This window comes from Columba livia, chromosome 1 (assembly GCF_036013475.1).
Source record: "Columba livia isolate bColLiv1 breed racing homer chromosome 1, bColLiv1.pat.W.v2, whole genome shotgun sequence".
Classification (NCBI taxonomy): Eukaryota; Metazoa; Chordata; class Aves; order Columbiformes; family Columbidae; genus Columba; species Columba livia.
The window spans coordinates 132635926-132654399 of NC_088602.1; the positions used below are offsets into that span (position 1 = coordinate 132635926).

Sequence of the window (18474 nt, forward strand, 5' to 3'; positions counted from 1 at the left end):
TTACTAGTTCTTTCTATATATATGTAGTATAAGTTGAGAAACAAGTTTATTAAAGTGTAAACTTAAAATGTTTTAAATTGTTTTATTTTTAAAAAATCTTTAGCTTGTTTGTACCAAGAGAGTGGAAGTGCTGAGGAGTGGCTAAGCCCTAGCTAAATGAGCTGAGAATTGTCTCTACTTTTTCAGTACATTGAAATTTAAAAGGAGTATTAGAGAGTCATGTGAATTTTGGCAGATTCTGTTACGTAGGTACTGTTAAAACTGATCTGAACTTAATGGAAGTATCTGCCATACAATGACTTACTCGTTTCTTAACTAGTCACAAATTGTTGCTTTTACAAAGCATGGCCATCAAGAAAAAAGAATGAAAAGTTATTTTTTATGTATTGCAGGCCATTTGAAGAAGCTCATATACAATTCATATCTTGTGATACATTCTTGTCCAAAAATCTCAAACACCAAGAGATTTCCATGTCCTATAGTTCCCTGTAAAATTATTAATCAGTATTTGAAGTTTATTCACAAATCTGTCTGTATTTATATTTTAGATGCTCCCTTTACACTTTTGATTTTAAATATAATAATGTGTGCAGGTTTTTTCCAGGGAATTACATAGGCATTATAAGAGAACCATGTTGGTAGATAATCTGTCGTTTACATGGAAGTTAGCATATGGGCAATTAAATAAAGACGTTTTAATCAGTAAAAACATGGTGTTTGGTGACAAAACTAAGTAACACTCCTAGTGGAATGACCTTCAGGGTTTTGGTGGAACAATATTTGCTATGAAGTCTTTTTACAGAGTTCTCCTTTCTATTTTCTTAAGCCCATATTAAGTATGACCCATGATTAATTTATTTTAAAAAAAAAAAAAAAAGATAAAATGTCTGTATTGCACTTTTTTAAGTTGTGCCAATTTTGTTTTACAAGATGTATTCAGCATTTGCTGGAGATTTTTGAGGGAAAAATGTTCTGAGAATCAAGAAATGTGGAAAGCTTTTCAGAACTGTCATTAAAACACAGGAGATCAGTATAATTTTGAACAATTTTACTAAACAGAAATTTGTCTGATATAAGACACTTTGTCTTACCTGGGAAATCTAAAATAGACTTTTTCTTTGTTCTTCACTGTTCTGAGAAACAGTACAAAACATACTTTTCCTCCTGGAGAAAACAATCTGAGACATCAAGGTTGTCATCTCCTAGCAGTGAATGAAAAGGCATGACTCGAACAATGCCATTTTCTGTAGTGCCATCTGTTTCATCCCTCGCTCCCCAGTACATTTGTTTTCTCTAAAAGCAATGAAAAGATGGATGGATATCTTTAGCAGCCCTGACTCCGAGGCTGTCAAAATAAGTACTTTAGTGCCATGTTTGAAGGTATGTTGGAGGACAGTGTGGTTGTCGCCGTAATGTGTTTCCCACAGAGGCAACCTCAGTCACCTGTCTGTAAAGCTCAGCGGGTCACAGCGGTGCTGGTGGGAGGCAGGATTTGCACAGAGGGTGAGGGGAAGAGGAGGTGGCTTGAGTCGAAAAAAATCATTACGAGACTGATGGAATTTCACCAGATTCTTAAAACTGTATCCTAAAATGTATGTTACAGAAACATCTTTCGAGGTCCCTTCCAGTCCCTAACGTTCTGTGATTCTGTAAAGGCCAGTGGCATCCTGGGGTGTATTAGAAGGGCGGTGGTTAGTAGGTTGAGAGAGGTTCTCCTTCCCCTCTACTCTGCCCTGGTGAGACCCCATCTGGAATATTGTGTCCAGTTCTGGGCCCCTCAGTTCAAGAAGGACAGGGAACTGCTGGAGAGAGTCCAGTGCAGAGCCACGAAAATGATGGAGTGGAGCATCTCCCTTATGAGTAAAGGCTGAGGGAGCTGGGTCTCTTTAGCTTGGAGAAGAGGAGACTGAGGGGTGACCTCATTAATGTTTATCAATATGTAAAGGGTGAGTGTCACGAGGATGGAGCCAGGCTCTTCTCAGTGACAACCTATGATAAGACAAGGGGCAAGGGATACAAAATGAAGCACAGGAGGTTCCACTTAAATTTGAGAAGAAACTTCTTCTCAGTGAGGGTGCCAGAGCACTGGAACAGGCTGCCCAGGGGGGTTGTGGAGTCTCTTACTCTGGAGACATTCAAAACCCGCCTGGACACATTCCTGTGTAACTTCATCTATGTGTTCCTGCTCTGGCAGGGGGATTGGACTAGATGATCTTTCGAGGTCCCTTCCAGTCCCTAACATTCTGTGATTCTGTGATTCTGTGATCTTTAAGGTGTAGGTGGCTACAGATGGGCCCTGGGAAAGAGGAGAAGGAAAACCAGCTGCGGAATGGCTTGCTTGAGGCCTTTGGAATACTCCTGGTGCTAAGCAATTGAGACTGGTTTCTAGACCTAGTGAGTTTGATTTTTAAAACTGGTACTCGATAAGTTTAGGCTGAATTTAATTTCTCACTGCTTCAATGGTCAGAATAGATGAAGAACATTCTCCACAACTTTCCGTTACAGCGTTAGTATCTCACAGTTCCAGTTGCATTTATTTGCTTTAATGATGGAGAGTATTTTATATCATGACAGTACAAATTGGAAATGGAAACAGAGGTTTACTTAACTAAGGTCACAGAAAAAGTCAAATGAAGTGGAAAGTGAAGCCAAAGGGCATATCCCTGATGCAATTATCTTGATGTTGAGATCCCTGAATGACTGTCAGTGAAATACCTCAGGTACTGAAATGCATGTCGGTGCAAGGCTGCACCTGGGCACATAGGAAGAAAAGTCAAATAGCCCTAGAGAAACTTTTTACTCGTGAGGCTGGACTGGTTTTGAGGTTTTTAACTACCAGCTTTATGTTATCACATCTAGAAATTCCAGATCACTTGCAGCTTGTTCTGGTATCTTAACGTGGCCCTGGCTTGTAACATGGTAAGTTTAAGGTCTTTACTTCATCAGCTTGGGATGCTGAACACTATAAAGTATTCTTCTCCTCATTGTGTCCTGTAGTGATTCTCATTTGCAGAATATATTCAGATCGATAATTTGATCTGTTGGATGGTTGTTTTTTTTTTTTATTGCATTAGTATGTCTGTGTTGAAATCGAGTAAGAACAGTTTAGATTTTGTTTCAACAGAACTGTTAAATATATTAATCAGTGCGTGGGACTTCAAAAAAATTAGAATTATTTAATTTCTTCTCTTTTTTTGTTACAGTGACACATTTATTAGAGCGGCAATGTGTCATCTTTTGACAACTGTGTTCCAGTGATGTTGAGAGATTCTGACTGCAGTCCCCTCCTCTATTTTCACATTAAAATTTCTGAAAACTTCTACTGCTCCTGTGTAAAGCTGGGAAAAAAAGTTTGAGAACTGTATGAAAGAGTAATAACACAGCAGTCAAGGGAGTAGAAGCTAAGAAATATCGGAATCACTGCAGTGTGAGTGCATGGCAGTGTGTACATATGTGTGTACATATATGTATATACGTAATAAGTCTAGCCAGTACTTTATGTTAACCACCACCACGTTGTAGTTTCTCTGACACTTCCAGACTCTCTGGTCTAGAAAGCACTTTAGCTTCCCAAATTGAAGTTTTTTCTCTCTTATTAACTCCATAGTTTTATTTAAAAGGTTAAATGAAAATAATAGTGCTATTTCCTTGAAAGATATTAGAGGAAAAATACTCTAAATAGTCTTTCAGTTTTTCCAGCTGGTTCTCTGTAAAGCTCTGATGGCATTGAGGATAAGTTTACGATTTAGAAGACTGAAGTATTTTGCAGTGAAAACCATTTCAGTCTGTCTGCAAATGGTGTACACAGTGTCTCTTTTTAACTTGTGGGATTGCTTGCACACACCAATAACATTCTCATGGCTAAAAATCTAGGCATTGCAACTGGTGAATATACTTCCAGTTCTCGACAGCTTTCTCTTATGGAATGAACATACAAGTTTAATTGAAGAATTACAGCAACAAGTAACAATAATCAGTAAGAATCTGCTGCTCTCAATCTGGAAAGTAAATTAGTTGAAGACAGTAGATTTCTTTGCTGAGTCTCTGTACATCACAGTCCTTACTCTGGAGGCAGAAATTATAGTTTACAGATGTCATGGTTTGAAGTTACTGAGAAATAACTCTGGCATGTCATTTGTGTTAGAAACAGAACCCGAATACATAGAATAAAGCATCTTATAACTTTTAACTAGATGATTTTTCCAGGGTGTGCCTAATCCTTTATAGCTCTGGAGATGGTTACCAGTAATCCTATTCTGTCAAAATATTAAATTCAGGTTTTCTGACAGGCAGTATTCATTTATCTAGCCAATAGACGTGGATCATCAGAATTTATTCTGCAGAGAGCTGAACTGTTGGGAATGTGACTCTTCCTACAATTATTGGAAAAAAATGTGTCTTCTCAGTCTTGAGTACTCAACCACTTGATATCCTTGTTATTTTTGAGATATCAAAATGATTGACCTAACAGTATTTTGTTTGATGCACCTCAGTGGAATGTGCTCACATGAACTGTGCCAGTGAAGCTTAACAATTACTGTGCACTGATATGAACACTTTCAAAACCATTAAAAGAGAGTGGGAGAAAAATTCATGCAGAATTACTTCTCACACCGTTGTCCTAATCCTCAAGGAAAGTCTGCAAAATGCATTTGAAAAGACAAGCATAGGCACGAAATTCAGAAATCTATTAGATCTTAAAACTAATGAGTTCAGTGGTTTTATACCACATAATTTTCTTGTCCAGTTCAGCTATTCTCACCATTTTACCACCTTCCTCTTTAGGAAGAAGAAAGAAGCAATTAAAAAAAAAATACTAGTAACAAATCTCACTCCCCTCTACTGGACTTTAAGTCCTTTTCTTCTCAGCTGGTCTGATAAACATGCCTAATTTCAACTCGGCATGAAGGTTTTCAGCTTGCCTGAATTGTTGAGCACTAATGGCTTTTTCTTTGTAACCTTGTAACGTTTTCCAGTGTTTTCAGTAGATGTAACAAAAGATGCTGATCCTCTTGTAAACCTCCCCTTGCTGGCTCCGGTGCTGCTCGTTGTAATGCTAATATCAACATTTGGCATGATTTCTCTAAGCAGATAGCATTAATTTTACTGACAGAATATACTCTTTCTAGATGGGTTGGCCACTTCATTGTTTTTTCCCTCATAAAAAAGGAGGCATGTAAAGGCTGGCTAGAACCACTTTACAACAGTCCAAAGGCTTTGACTTAATTGCACGTAATTGCACATGAAAATATGTATGCAAAAATAATGAAGAATACTATTTCTGTGTTAAAAGTAAAGAGATGATCCAGGAATCCCTGCAAATGAGAGGGAAAACTCCAACCTAGAAGTTCTTTAGACACAGTTTAAAATGTATTTATTGCAGCCTCCTTTGTGATAGCTCTGAGATTCTAGAAACCTTGCACATTTAAATATATTATATTTAAAAGAAGTGCAGCATATATCTGTTTTTCAATACCTATGTTAAAGAAGTTTGGATTGCATAAAACCTCTGGTGAATTTAAAAATTAAGTTTTAAATTAACTTTCTTAAGCTGTACTTACCTGTAATAGGTTCCGTTTGGGCCAGTGAGGTTTCATAATTGATTTTCTTCAATGCAGTGTTTAAAGTCTTGTGTTAATGTTTTGGACCTCCAAATGTGGGTTCAGTACCTCACCTTATTCAGCGCATGAAATAAAAAAGCCCTGGGGTTTGTTCTTATTCCTTAAGGTTACTGAAGGTGACTGATAAATAATCACAGGATTATTCAGTTTCAAAGTGACACAGGATGTCACTTATCCAGCCTCCTGCCCAAAGTTGGGTCACATCTGAGTTCTGACCAGGCTGCTGATGGCTTTATCCTGAGAGCCCCCAAGGATGGAGACTGCCCAGCTTCTCTAGGCAACCTGTCCCACCACCTGGCTGTTTGCTCTGCATGAACCACTCTGAACCAGTCTGGTTTCCTTTCGTGTCTGTTGTCTCTCAACCTCTGGCCATGCTTTACTGTGACAAGCCTTGGCTTCATTCTCTGGGTAACCCCCTTGTGGGTACAGGCAGGCTGCTGTTAGGACCCCCAAAGCCATTTCTTCCCCAGGCTGAACCAGCCCAGATGACTCAGTGTCTCCTCACCAGGCAGGTGCTCCAGCCCCTGACCATCTTGGAGTCCATCTGCTGAACTTGTGGCACTTTATCAATCTATTTCTTCTACTGGGGGGCAACAAAACTGGTCACAGTCTTACAGATACAGTCTAACAGGTGCTGAGCAGAGGGCACAATCCCTCCGTTCAGAGGAGCTGCTGGCCGTGTCCCCGTCGGTACAGCCCAGGAGGCCACCGGCCGTCTCTGCTGCCAGGGCACTGCTGCTGGTGCCCAGCTCGCTGCCCACCAGGCCCCGGGGCCTTTCAGCAGAGCTGCTCCCCAGGCAGGCAGGGCCCAGCCTCGGGCTGCTGGAACTTGTCCTCCCGGGCAGGGCTCTGCCTCTGGCCCTGCTGAACATCACTGGGCTCCCGGTGGCCCCTTCCCTCGGCCTGTTTGGTTCCCTCTGGGTGGCATCCCCTGTGCTCAAGTGTGCTGAACCATCTTCCCCCCTTCTGCTCCTCCACAAAGTCATGTCGTCTGCAAATGTGTCTAATTACCTACATTTTTGTTTTCTTGAAGGCTCCTGTCCTCTTTTCTGTTCCCCATTTGAACTTCAGCTTCTACCTATTGCATACTTGAAGCCATATAGACTACTTGGCCATCTTTTAGCATTAATCCAGCCAGATTATAGTCTCCAGTGAAATCTTTAGTCACCACATTGGATGTTGGCTTTTATGTCATTCCCTGTGATTTATCTGGGTTTGTGCCACCTGCTTGCTTGATGATGGGCCTTCCCTGGAGCATGTAGTTTGAACAATACCCTATTTGACAAAAAAACAACAGTCCTTCTATGTTTTTGTTAAAATTTGTCACAGGGTCATCACATTTACATTTATTTTACATTTACATTTATTTACAGTGTTGCTTATTAACAGGTGTTAACACGCAGGCATTTGCTTAGTTAGAAAATAGCACATTACACTTTTCCTCAAGCTTTTCAGTAATAACGCAATGTGCCTTTTAGATATTTTGAAATGTTGCAATGTTAATGTTAGTGGATACTGCTGTTGCACTCCTCCCTTACACAGTTGCTAAATTTAATAGTTTATTAAACAGTTAATGGACTTCACACATCACACCGGTTGTGCTTTCTCACGCCTGTTGGCTTTCCCACCTTGAATTTGTATTTCTGATATTCTTAGATTAAAGGTCACTTTTCCGAAGTGGTATACAAATTATAAATAGAGGTCAGTTAGTTGTTAGATGAGGCTAACTTACTTATTAGATGTCATTAATACAAGCCAAAAATATTTGAAATAATGTAAGCTTGCAGTCAATCTTTGAATATAGAAGACTGCTGCGTACATAAGTGTTTACTGGATCTAACGGATATCCTGAAAGTTACACTAAATATCAGATTTTTTTTTTTGAATACTCATTTGGTTCACCTTTCAGAAAATTCTTTTCTTACTATGCTCACTTTTTAAAACTTTTTGAAGCTTATGAGAAGGGATACATTGAAACACTGATAAAAGTTGATAGGTGATACCTTTGTGGCAGTAGCTTTCTGTTAGTTTTTTGGTTTTAGTTTTTTTAAGCAGGAGATTGCTGCTAATATTTGTATCAAAAGTATATTTTATTTTTTATATTTTTATATTATATTTATATTTATATTTTTTATTTTCTTTATAATAACCTGAGAAAATGACTGTCAACTTCAGAATCAGAGATCACTTTAAAATCTTTTTTCATTGTCACTGATACATATATAAATATAAATATATATATATATTTATCAGTTCCTAAAACGTTTTTGCATAAATGTTTTTAAGATGAATGTTGATTTAGACAGTTTGTTTTTTGTAGAACAAGAATCTCTTTTAAGCACTAGAAATTTTAATTGAAGAACCTTCAAGAACAGTAGTGTATGAGCAAGTGATGCTCCTTTAATGGCCTCCTTCTGGATTCATTTTTTCTACCACTGGGGGGAGCAGAAGACTGTCAGAGGCTTCAGGGAATGGAATATGGACGTTTGTCTTATATTTCAGAAGATTCGGGTCTTAGTACTGAACTGTGGGAGACTGTAGGTCCTTCATGTCTGGCACATGCTTGAAAATCTGCTTTACAGTGAATAAAATTACTAGGCAATGAGGTTTCATGATTGCTTTTTCTTTTTTTTTTTTTCCTGAAGAGTTACAATCTGAATTTGCACTGGATTAAACATGAAGTGTATTTTAGAAAAGGAAGGGAAGAAAATAGTCTCTACGTTATTATTATTAGTATGAAGAGTAGATTGTGACTGATGTTGTCTTAAGTAAAGTGCTAAAATACTTCTCTGCAACTTTTTGTGGCAACTGTGCCTATTGGCAAGCTCCCTCTCAGCATGAGAGTGCAATGTGAGTAACTACATTGTCTGGATTGGCATGCAATTCGCTTTATTTAACAGAAGATGCTATACCTGAGCAATGTATATATTTTTTTAAAATTACCATGCACATCGCTGTTACTTTAACAAACATTTGCTTTAAACCTAGTCTTATAGAAGTAAATGTAAAAATGCTGTTTCCTTTCTCTAAAATCCTTGGACAGGATTTCATTGTTTCAATTTCATTGTCTCTTTTCCTTTGAAATGCATACAGTCAAAGGCTGTATACATGTAGGGTACTATAAACATGTTATTCTAGAAAGGCTAGCAACTCTAAATGCTGACTGTTTATCCCCAAACTTACTTAAGGTTCTCTGTCAGTGCGTATTTGTCACTGTAATTGAGAAAAAGTGTCTCACGAGCTGTTGAGGCCTGGCCTTCCCTGCTAAGGTTGCTGAACTGGTAAAGTTCATGCTGCGTGGCAGGTTCTCTCATGTATCTTTAACCTGTTGGATGTTTGGGGCAGAACAAGACATTCTAGTTACAAGCGAAGGTTGCACTTCCTCTTATGAAAAACTTGTTCTGTCTGTTCTGCCAACAGCAAGCAGTCAAAATTCATTAATGTTTTTGTTCGTGGTGTATAGACCTTAAACTAAGCAGAGCAAGCTTAAAGAAATGCTGGAGCAACACATCAGTGTTTTCAGCCATAGGTTTTTTTTACACAGTCACAGAATGGTTTGGGTTGGAAGGGACCTCTGGAGATCAGCTAGTCCAACCCACCTGCAATTCTGTGGCTATAGCAGAAACAACAGAAGCCAGCCAGTAGGTCCTGGAACATAGCGGTAACATGGGTTTGGTCACAACCAGGACCAGTGATGTCTTTTCTATCGGTTCATTTATTCTTCCACCTCTTCTTTCTTATTTTGGCAGATAGAAGCTGTCCAAAAACCCCTCCCCCTCACTTTTATTTTAATAGAATATTCAGTTGCAAGTCATTTTCTGACTGGTGTTGGAAACAGCTATGGATTCTTAATCTAGGAATGTAAACATTAAAAAAAAAAAAAAATTCAGCCTTTTATTCTGAGAATCCTGTAACATAAGCAATATTTTTCTACTTATTTTATATACATGTAATGAAAAAGCAAGTGTTGCTCTTCATGAAATCTCAAGATTTAAATAGAGCTTGTCCATGTTACTATGAACAACTGGACATTTGGAGACTCCTGTTCAGGGGAGCTTGACTGTCATTTAAAAACAAGTAACTCTCATGCATGTTTACGCTTGTCTATTAGTATCCACACAATGCAGTCCATGTCATCTGTTACTCAACAATTGCAAGAGTCTGCTTGAGAAATTCCTTCAGTAAGCAGAGAGACTCTTCGTGTTCTATGTTAGGTGGGAATCATTACAATCCCTTCCTTTAGAAAGTTTCATGGTCTGGTGCAGATCAGCAGCTTGTGGTTTTCTTTTTCCTTTGCAAGGAAATAGATAGCTCTTCCCTACTTAAGTGAGTTCCATGGGCAAGCCCATGGAACCAGACAATATCCGTCTGAGGGTGCTGAGTGAGCTGGCAGATGTCACTGTGAAACTCTTTTTGTCAGCGTGGATAACCCTAATGACTAAAAAAAAGGCAAACAATACTGTTTTCAAAAGAAAAGCAAGAAAGGGAATCCATGGAACCAAACACTAGTCAGCCTTACCTCTTTACCTGGAAATATTATGGAGCAAATTGTCACAGAAACTATAGGCTTGTGGAGGGCTGGAAGGTAGTTGGAAACAGGTAGCATAGGTGCATCAAGGAAAAATCTTGCTTGACCAGTGTCCCTACCCTCTACAATGACTGCCTCTTCAAGTGAGGGGAAAAACACTGGAAACAACTTAACTTTAGCAAGGCTTTTTATGCATTTTCATGTAGTATTCTTGTATCTAAACAAGGGGGTATGCATTGGATTAATGGATTACAAGGTGGGTGGAAAATTGGTTGCATCGTTGGGCTTAAGGAGTAGCAATCAATAGTCTGAAATTTTAAACGAGAGGCTGTTTGAAAGAAATCTTTCTTGGAGTTGATACTGGGGCTGAAACTATTTTGACACTCAGCAGCAAGTTGCGCATTGAGGCAGGATGCACCATCAGCAAGTTCCTGGATAACACCACCCTTGGGAGGAGGGATTGGTATACTGGAGGGCATGGTGGCCATTCATAGGGACATCAGCAAACTGGAGGAGTGAACTGACTGGAACATACTGAAATTCAGCAAGGTGAATGTGCAGGTGGGGGAGCAGCATCTTGGAATATGGCCTGGGGGGTCCTGGTGGACAGAAAGATGAATGTTAGTGTTATGCTGTAAAGGTGATGAAGACAAATAACAGATTGAGCTGCTTTAGCGAGAGTGGTGAATATTCTTCTCAGTTCATCACTTTTGAGACTACCTATGGAATATTGTGTCCAGTTATGGTCACATCAGTATGAGAGAGAGAGACAAACATGAGTGAGTCCAGCACTAACAGGGTTATGGGGCCAGGACATGTGATGTACAATAAAAGGCTGAAGGGGAGTGGTGTGTTTAGCCTGGAGAAGACAAAAGCAGGGACATAACTTCGGTCTTTCATGACCTGTATCGGCCTTATAGAGGAGACACTCTCCTCAGAAGTGCACAAAGACAGGGCAAGAGGTAATTGGCATAAATTGCAACAAAGTACATTTTAACAGGTTAAAATAAAAATAATTAATAATAAGGGGCGGGGGGGGAGGGTAAGCTGTTGACCACAGGGAGGCTATGGAGTCTTCATTCTTGAGGATTTTTGCAACTCAACTGGACAAGGACCTTTACAGCCTGATGCGGTATTGAATTTATCTCTGAGTGGGAGATTGAACTTGATGACCATCAGGGATCTTGTCCAACTTACATTTTTGTATGAGTCTTATTTATATGGAAAACCTTTTTGACCTAAGGTCAAAAAGGAGAGCACTTAGCCTGAGACTGTCCGTAAGACAGCCTGTTGTATTCATCAGAAACACATTCCCCAAAACAGATGTCTAGAGACCTTAGTGATAACATGAATATAAAACCCTACATTCTGTGGAAAATGTAGGTAAGGTTGCCATGTGATATCTGTTTGTATGTGCCCAGAGCAATTTTATTTTCCCTTGCTCCTTTCACCCAGTTAAGTTGTTTTGTCTTGATATTGGCTTGACTGAAAAACAAAATAAATTTTCTTCTTACTTGAAAATAGCAAATTAGGTTTACTGGAACGGTCCATAACTCTCTAGGATAGTATGCTCAACCATGACAATTTGTGACCATTTGCCCTACTCTGATTTAGATTTTCAGGATTAATCTCAGTTGTCTTCCATTTTTATGATATTAAGTTATTTGTTTAAAATTATAATGCTTTGGCACTAGCTGCTGTCTCATTTTGCAGGCCGTTCAGAAATAGGGAGTTACCTTTTTGCTATGGAGTAACTATTTTCATTTTTTACTGAAACTGAAAACTGTAAAATAGCAGAAAGTTGGTGTAATTTAATACTTAATTTTTCTCTCATTCAAAATTAGCCCATACCTAATGGTGAGCTACCATGTCTCGAACTTGATAGTTCTTCTGCTTCCAGCTGCTTTGGTCCTGCTCGTCTTTGTCTTCAAACATCATGTGCTAATGCTTTATCAAATCTTAAGTCTCAAATCAGAGCTGGAGGCTATTAATGAAACTTAGATTCTTCTGGAGATAGCACAGCTCTTACAAAGAGAGGCATTAATGCCATGGAACTAGCAGGGGATTAATTACTTTTATGAAGTCCAGTGTATGCTATCAAAAAAGCAGGAAAAGATTGCCAAGTTAATTTCAAGCACTGGGTCAATGTGGTACATGAAACATTCGAACAAGTGAGAAAGAGAAGTATAATCTAGTTTTGACCTCTTAAAATGTGACTGATGGTAGAACTCTTCAGTTTTGCAGCGGATTTCTCTGTTGCTAATTTTTGACTTGAAGTCTCCATACCTCCCTGGAAACACCTCTGCTCAGGTTTTGCACTCCAGACTTTTGCCATTCAAAGTGTGACAGGTGAAATTTTTTCAAAATAGCTCACTTGCCTTAAGGGTTAGCACTTGTGGATTTTGAAGCCAACCTGTTTCTGACACAGAAAAGTTACACAATCTCACCCATTAACAAGACCAGCCTCATTTTAGAACTTTATTTCCAATTACATATCTTGGGCAACTTATATCTGTTTGTTCTAGCTTCAGGTGTTATTTACTTTCCTGTTTTATCTATGCAGCTTAAAATCATCTTTATGTGGTGTAGTATTGTCCTACTTCATATTGCTTGTCCAGGTGAGGTTTATTCCTGTAATCTTCTCTCAGAGTGGATGGTCATGTTGGTAAACTTTTATTTTTGTTCTACTTTGAAGTAATAGGTGTAACTAATTGTCATAGGTACATTAAACATATTCTGATTTTTCTGTCTTTTAACATTTCTCAGGTTACAGACTCATTAGAAGAGGGACAAAAAAATCGGTCAGAAGTGCAGACTTCATGTTTTACCATAGAAGTAGCCAGAGGACACAGGTAGAGATCTCAGGTTAGAACTATCTGCGTGCATACAGGATGCCATTCATATTCTTGTGTATTTTTTAACAGATATTATCTTAGTTAGGGGTACCACCTTACGTTTGTGCTCCTGAGTTTTGTTTACACCATTGTTGCTCCTTTCTCTCGGTTATCCATTTCTTTCTGTATGAAACTCATCTATTTCTTGCATTTTATCAAACACAGCTCACATCTGATGATGCCTCTTGGCATTGTCACCAGCAGACTTCATTACATGTGCCTTTCTATTTAGTTACTAACGAAAACGGTAATTTTAAGTTAGTCCTCTGAACAGGATTGATTTCTGGAAGCAGTGCTCTGTGCATCAGTTGGTTCCTGGTTTTGCACTTCGCAGTTTCTCTTGGGCCAGTTTCCTCCCTGCCCCAGTGGCAGCCTGTTCCCATGCTTTTATTTCTGTTAATTAATTCTGGCTCCCAGTTCCTGTGGTTGATACTGTTCAAGCTGAAAACTGAGGAAGAATATTACTCAGCTTTTGGTCCCCATCTTGACTAACTCCTATTTTTAACCTCTTTCTGACTGCACGCCAGTTTCAGGCTCTCTTTTCCAGTCCTTAATCTTTCTATCAGAAGAGTGGTTTTAGCATCTAACTTGAGTTGCCATTTCTTTATTTGAAGGCCTGTGTGTGCTTTGTGGTTTGTTCCTTTATGCTTTCCTTAATCTTATTCATGCTGGATCATCTTTAAAAAGTAGTGATTTATCTTGTGAGTTTGGAACCTTTTGCTGCAAGATTATTCTCTTTATAGGTGATAGATAATTTCACTAATAATAACATCAAAAAAATTGAGGCCTCTTCCATACTGAAGGGCTTGTGCTGCCTTCAGTCTGTTTGACTGAAGGCAGTAGTTTCCCACACAGTGCTAATGCAGAGCTGGTCGGTAATGAACAGCATTACTGACCAGCTCTGAGTTAGCACACTGTTGGTTCAGGACTGTTAAAGATCTGTGGGCTGTCATATATAAAGATGTGTGACATTAATTTGATTGCTTAAGATAATCTTTGAAGCTTATGATTTTCATATGAAAGATCTGTATCCTTACTGCAGTTTAAATTTGAGGGTTTGTAGAAGACCCCAGCCAGCCCTGCAACTGCAACTCTAGTTTTTACTTCTGCAAAAGTGAATGTTACATACTATGCAATTTATTCATGTTATTCATCTCCTTTTTGCTTTATATTTTTAAAGTAGAGCATTAGTCCATGGTTTTTCTTTACTGTGTTGAAAATTCCCTTAGTACCTTTGTTATGGTCATTCCTTTCCTTTCTGTTGTGTTCTCAGTGTGTGTGGCTTCACATCCTGCACTAGTAGTTCGGATCCATCCAGTTCAGTAGCACACAAGGATTACATTTTTGATTATTACTAGCTACCTAGCCTTTTGTTTCCCAATGGAATTAGGCAAGTGCTTTCTGAGGATCTTAGATTAGAGTCCATTGTGCTCCCAAGTACTCCCTGCAACCAGGACAAGTGATGCTGGGTAAGAGAAAGGATAATGGGGCGAATGTTGGGGTTGGAAGAGGTCAAGAGAGTGAGAAAGGTGGCCCAGCTGAGGGCCACTATGTGGAATTGAGAGCTTCTTGGCTGAATTAGCTGGAGCCCTGTAGAGAGGTGCCTGGTGCTGCCATGCTCTGTGCTAGTCTTTACTCTTCCCCTCAAACTCTGCAACTGTTTTATTAATATTGCTGCAAGAAATAACTTCGCAGGTTGAAAGTCAATAGAAGAATGTATTTAGATAACATAGCCAGCATGTGTTCTTTTTCACTTTTTTTTTTATTGTAATATTTTATCTAGCCCCTTGATGTGCTCTTAAAAATCTTAGCTATTAGCTCCTGTTGAAACTTAATACTGTTGTTAAATGTTTTGTCTTCCATCATTTAGAGGTAGAGATTTTTTTGGGAGAAGAGAGTCAATAATTTGGAGCTGCAGTAACATTTCAGAAGTATGTGACATCACTCTGGTATCAGCTTTCTCAGAGGCTGGCAATCCTGACAGCCAAGTTGCTTTTTCTCTGGGTCAGGGCTGTGCAGTACTCACTGGGGAGCAGCTTCCAAGAGAAAAGGGCTGTACCTCACATCCTTACATGGTTTTTGCTATTTGTATGTCGAGCTTTTGGTAAAGAATGAATTTCCCCGGAGACTGGTGAGTAATTCTTATACATTTTAACAACTCTTTTTCTTGAGACATAAAGCATTTCCTTCTTCTTTGGAAAAACACCTCTTTTTTTTTTTTAATCCAGCATTCAATAACTCACAATATATGCAAAGTAGCACACAATATTTATAGCATTCAAGTTAAGATTTTAGACAGAATCCTAATTTTAGGTAGAAATCAAGTGTTTACTGATGTATTACTTACTGTAACTGTGTATAACTTCCAAGATTTTTATTCAGACATGATTGTCTGTAAGATCACATGTCTAAGAGACAGAATGTAGCAGGAATTTCAGCTTTTTTAATTAGCTTGCAACACTGAATGGGAAGCACTCTCCAAATAGATATTGTAAGTTACCCTATTCTAATATACAGCTCATACAGTAATGTTAATAGATGACCATCTTTCAAATGTTATTTTGGGTGTTGTATGTATGTAGGGAAGGACAAAATAGAAAAACAGATGCATTTCCAGTCAGTGTATGTATATAATCTGCCAAGATGTATGTTTATTTCTATGTGAATGTCATATAATGAGCTGCAAAATCTGTCAACATAAAAATTATGGGGGGGAACCACAAAACTGTATCTGGTTGTAGCTTAAGTTTTAAATAACTGAAATACACTTTAGTTTTCACTTCATGGTATCTGTCTTCTCATCACAGAAGAAATATAAAATATATTCCTTCTTTCCTCCTCGCTAGTACTTAAAGGTCTAATTGTAAAAGTGCTGCAATACTATGACATTCAGAAATCTTGGCAGATTCCAATTTTGAAAATGTTTTTATTTTAATATGCTGCTAATCTTCCATATTATAGATAGAAAATTACAACACAACTATTCATACAGGGGTATTCTGCAAGGGAAGCCCAGGGTTTTGCTCTGTCACTTTGGTTTTGGGGTTTTTTTTGGTGTTTTCTTTAAGGATGACAAAGTCTTGATCAATGAATACTTATTCATCTGTTTGAAGATTCTGGGAAGTAGTGAAACTCATCTTCGTAAAAGATAGATATTGATTTTCAGCAGGAAATTATTTCCAGACTGAATTTAGATGGTCTGATTCAGAGCTGTAGGTAGCTACATGGATGTAATATGCTGGCTTTCAGATGCCTGTGTTTAGGGTAATTTCATTAATGTGTCAGCTGGCAATTTTTATGATACAGTAGTGTAGTGATGGTATATTGCAGATAAGGAATTTATATCATATTTATGGTTTATGTGATATGGCAGATTACTATTAGCATAAAAGTTCCTTTGTAGCTCTGAATTTCTGTGTAGGTGATTGGCTTCCAACCCAGAACACTGCTATGAGCTGTGGCAAATGCTTTTAAAGTTATATTGTCACAAATAAAACTATTTTCTACATCAGTATAGTTTCCAAATAAATTTTAATGTTGAATTTAGATAAATTTTAATGTTTCATTTTAGTGAGATGTTTGTCATACCTACATGGCTTTTGTTTTTTAAGCTTGATAAGTTAAATTTTATTACCGGTTTTAATCAGTATTTTTTTAGTGTAATTTGGTCTTAGCTGAAGTAGTTTTTTATATGCAGTTATATCAGTCCATCTTCAAAGACAGTTAAAGTGTGTTGTGCCTTTTGATATAGGTAAACCTTATTGAATATACTATTAGGTGGGAAGGAATAGAGAAGATATACACAAAAATGAGGTGGTGGTAGCATTTTACATTAGGAGTCATATAAGTTGAATGACACAAATAGCTATTTTCCTGTTCTGTTGACTGGAATTTAGGATTGTGTGTAACTTCTTATTTCCTGCTTTTCTTTACCAAAAGAAAACATGCAGCTATACTTTTAAATTAATCAGTGTAACTTGCTTAAATCCTTTCCAGGAAAAAAAAAGGGGTAGGGAGGGAGTGGGGAGTGGAATGAGAAAGGCCTTTCTGCCTTTCTTAAATATAGGTCTAAAGATATTTATTACATTGGTTAACTTTGTCACATAATCACTAATATGAAACTTTCTGGTTTTGCTGGTTAACTGAAGAGAGCCATAGTTAGTTTGAATTAGTGTGGTGATGGCTGGAATTTTCCAGTTGCTTTTTCCTGCCTATAGGAGTAACAGTCTTTCTCATAAGTTTCCTATTCTCTTGCAGGATTAGTGGTTTTGTTGTTGTTTGTTTGTTGTGTGTGGTTTTTGTTTTTTTAAAGGAGAAAAGGATAAAGTTTAAATATGAGCATGTGTTTTGTAAAACCTTAAAGTACATATTGATTGAAATGTGTGACTAACCAATATAAGATAAAAGAGGAGTGTATTGATGTGTTTAAAGGTATATGTCACCAAGCCAAGCCATTGAAAGACACTTCTGGCTTTGCTTCTGAACTGAGCGAGATATATCAGTCTGCCTGTTTTACTGGGGGAAAGGAAGGTGAGGAGGGGAGTTACATATGTTTTTTCTAGTATTGAAATTCCTATCTAAATAATATGATCCCTTAACCAATGCAAACTGTAAACATTCAGCGTGATCTGTATTTTCCCTTATTTGGCTTTAGAAACAAATTTCCTTCACGAAAAGAGTGAAAGCTATCATTCTGCCGAAATATTCACAAGATTAAAGTGTGGTGTTTATTTTGATGCGTGGAGAGAAGAAGGAGAGAATTTCTGATTTCATCTGAACAGTGAGATAGTTTAGAGCAATGATCATTGAACAAATTCTTTACCTCAAAATACCTTCTGCCTAATGAGAAAAAGTATGAACAACATTCATGGCAAGGCATAACCACTTGTTCACACTTGCTTTTGGTGAAGCTGATGAATTCATTGCTTGAGCTTAAAATTTTATTTGATTTGCCTCATAGTGATCTGTTTTCATCTTGTAGAATGTCCTTTTTGTTCTTCTTTTTCAAAATTCTGAAAACACTTACTTCGTGAAGACCACATTTGCCTCTGTAAAAAACATACTATGGGATCAAACTTTTAGCTTAGCATTAAATCATTAAAAACTTAGTTACGTTCAATGCCAGTCATTTTCAGGGTTGGAACTATCCAAGTAATAGAGAGAATAAATTTTATATGAGTTGATCTACCAATACCTTTTTGGCTTCTGCTTTTTCTGCTCCTTTAAATTGCATAAGGTAGTTCGAATTGTTTGATTTGGATGGTTTCACCTCAAATATCACCAGGGAAAGGACATGAGAGAGGAGACCATGGCAAGCTGTTTTGCTGACGTGTCATTGTCAGAGTATTTTCAGACTCCCTGCCTGAGGCAGCCGGGGAACAGGAGCAAATGGACTGTTAGCACACCGTGCAGTTGGCGGACATCAGCAAAC

The 18474-nt window shown here is 38.1% G+C and overlaps 1 protein-coding gene across 31 annotated transcripts in view; it reads left to right on the forward strand.

Moving 5' to 3' along the window:
- PLEKHA5 (pleckstrin homology domain containing A5) overlaps window positions 1-18474 on the forward strand; it is a 177000-nt gene that overhangs the window by 64045 nt on the left and 94481 nt on the right. The window contains exon 4 of one of the 31 annotated variants that reach the window (XM_065030701.1): window positions 12916-12946. The exons of the other annotated variants lie outside the window; for them this stretch is intronic. Coding sequence (XP_064886773.1) covers window positions 12916-12931 — 16 coding nt within the window. The 3' untranslated portion in view covers window positions 12932-12946. Of the gene's footprint in view, window positions 1-12915; window positions 12947-18474 lie in introns of those variants that run through there. 31 annotated transcript variants of the gene reach the window in all.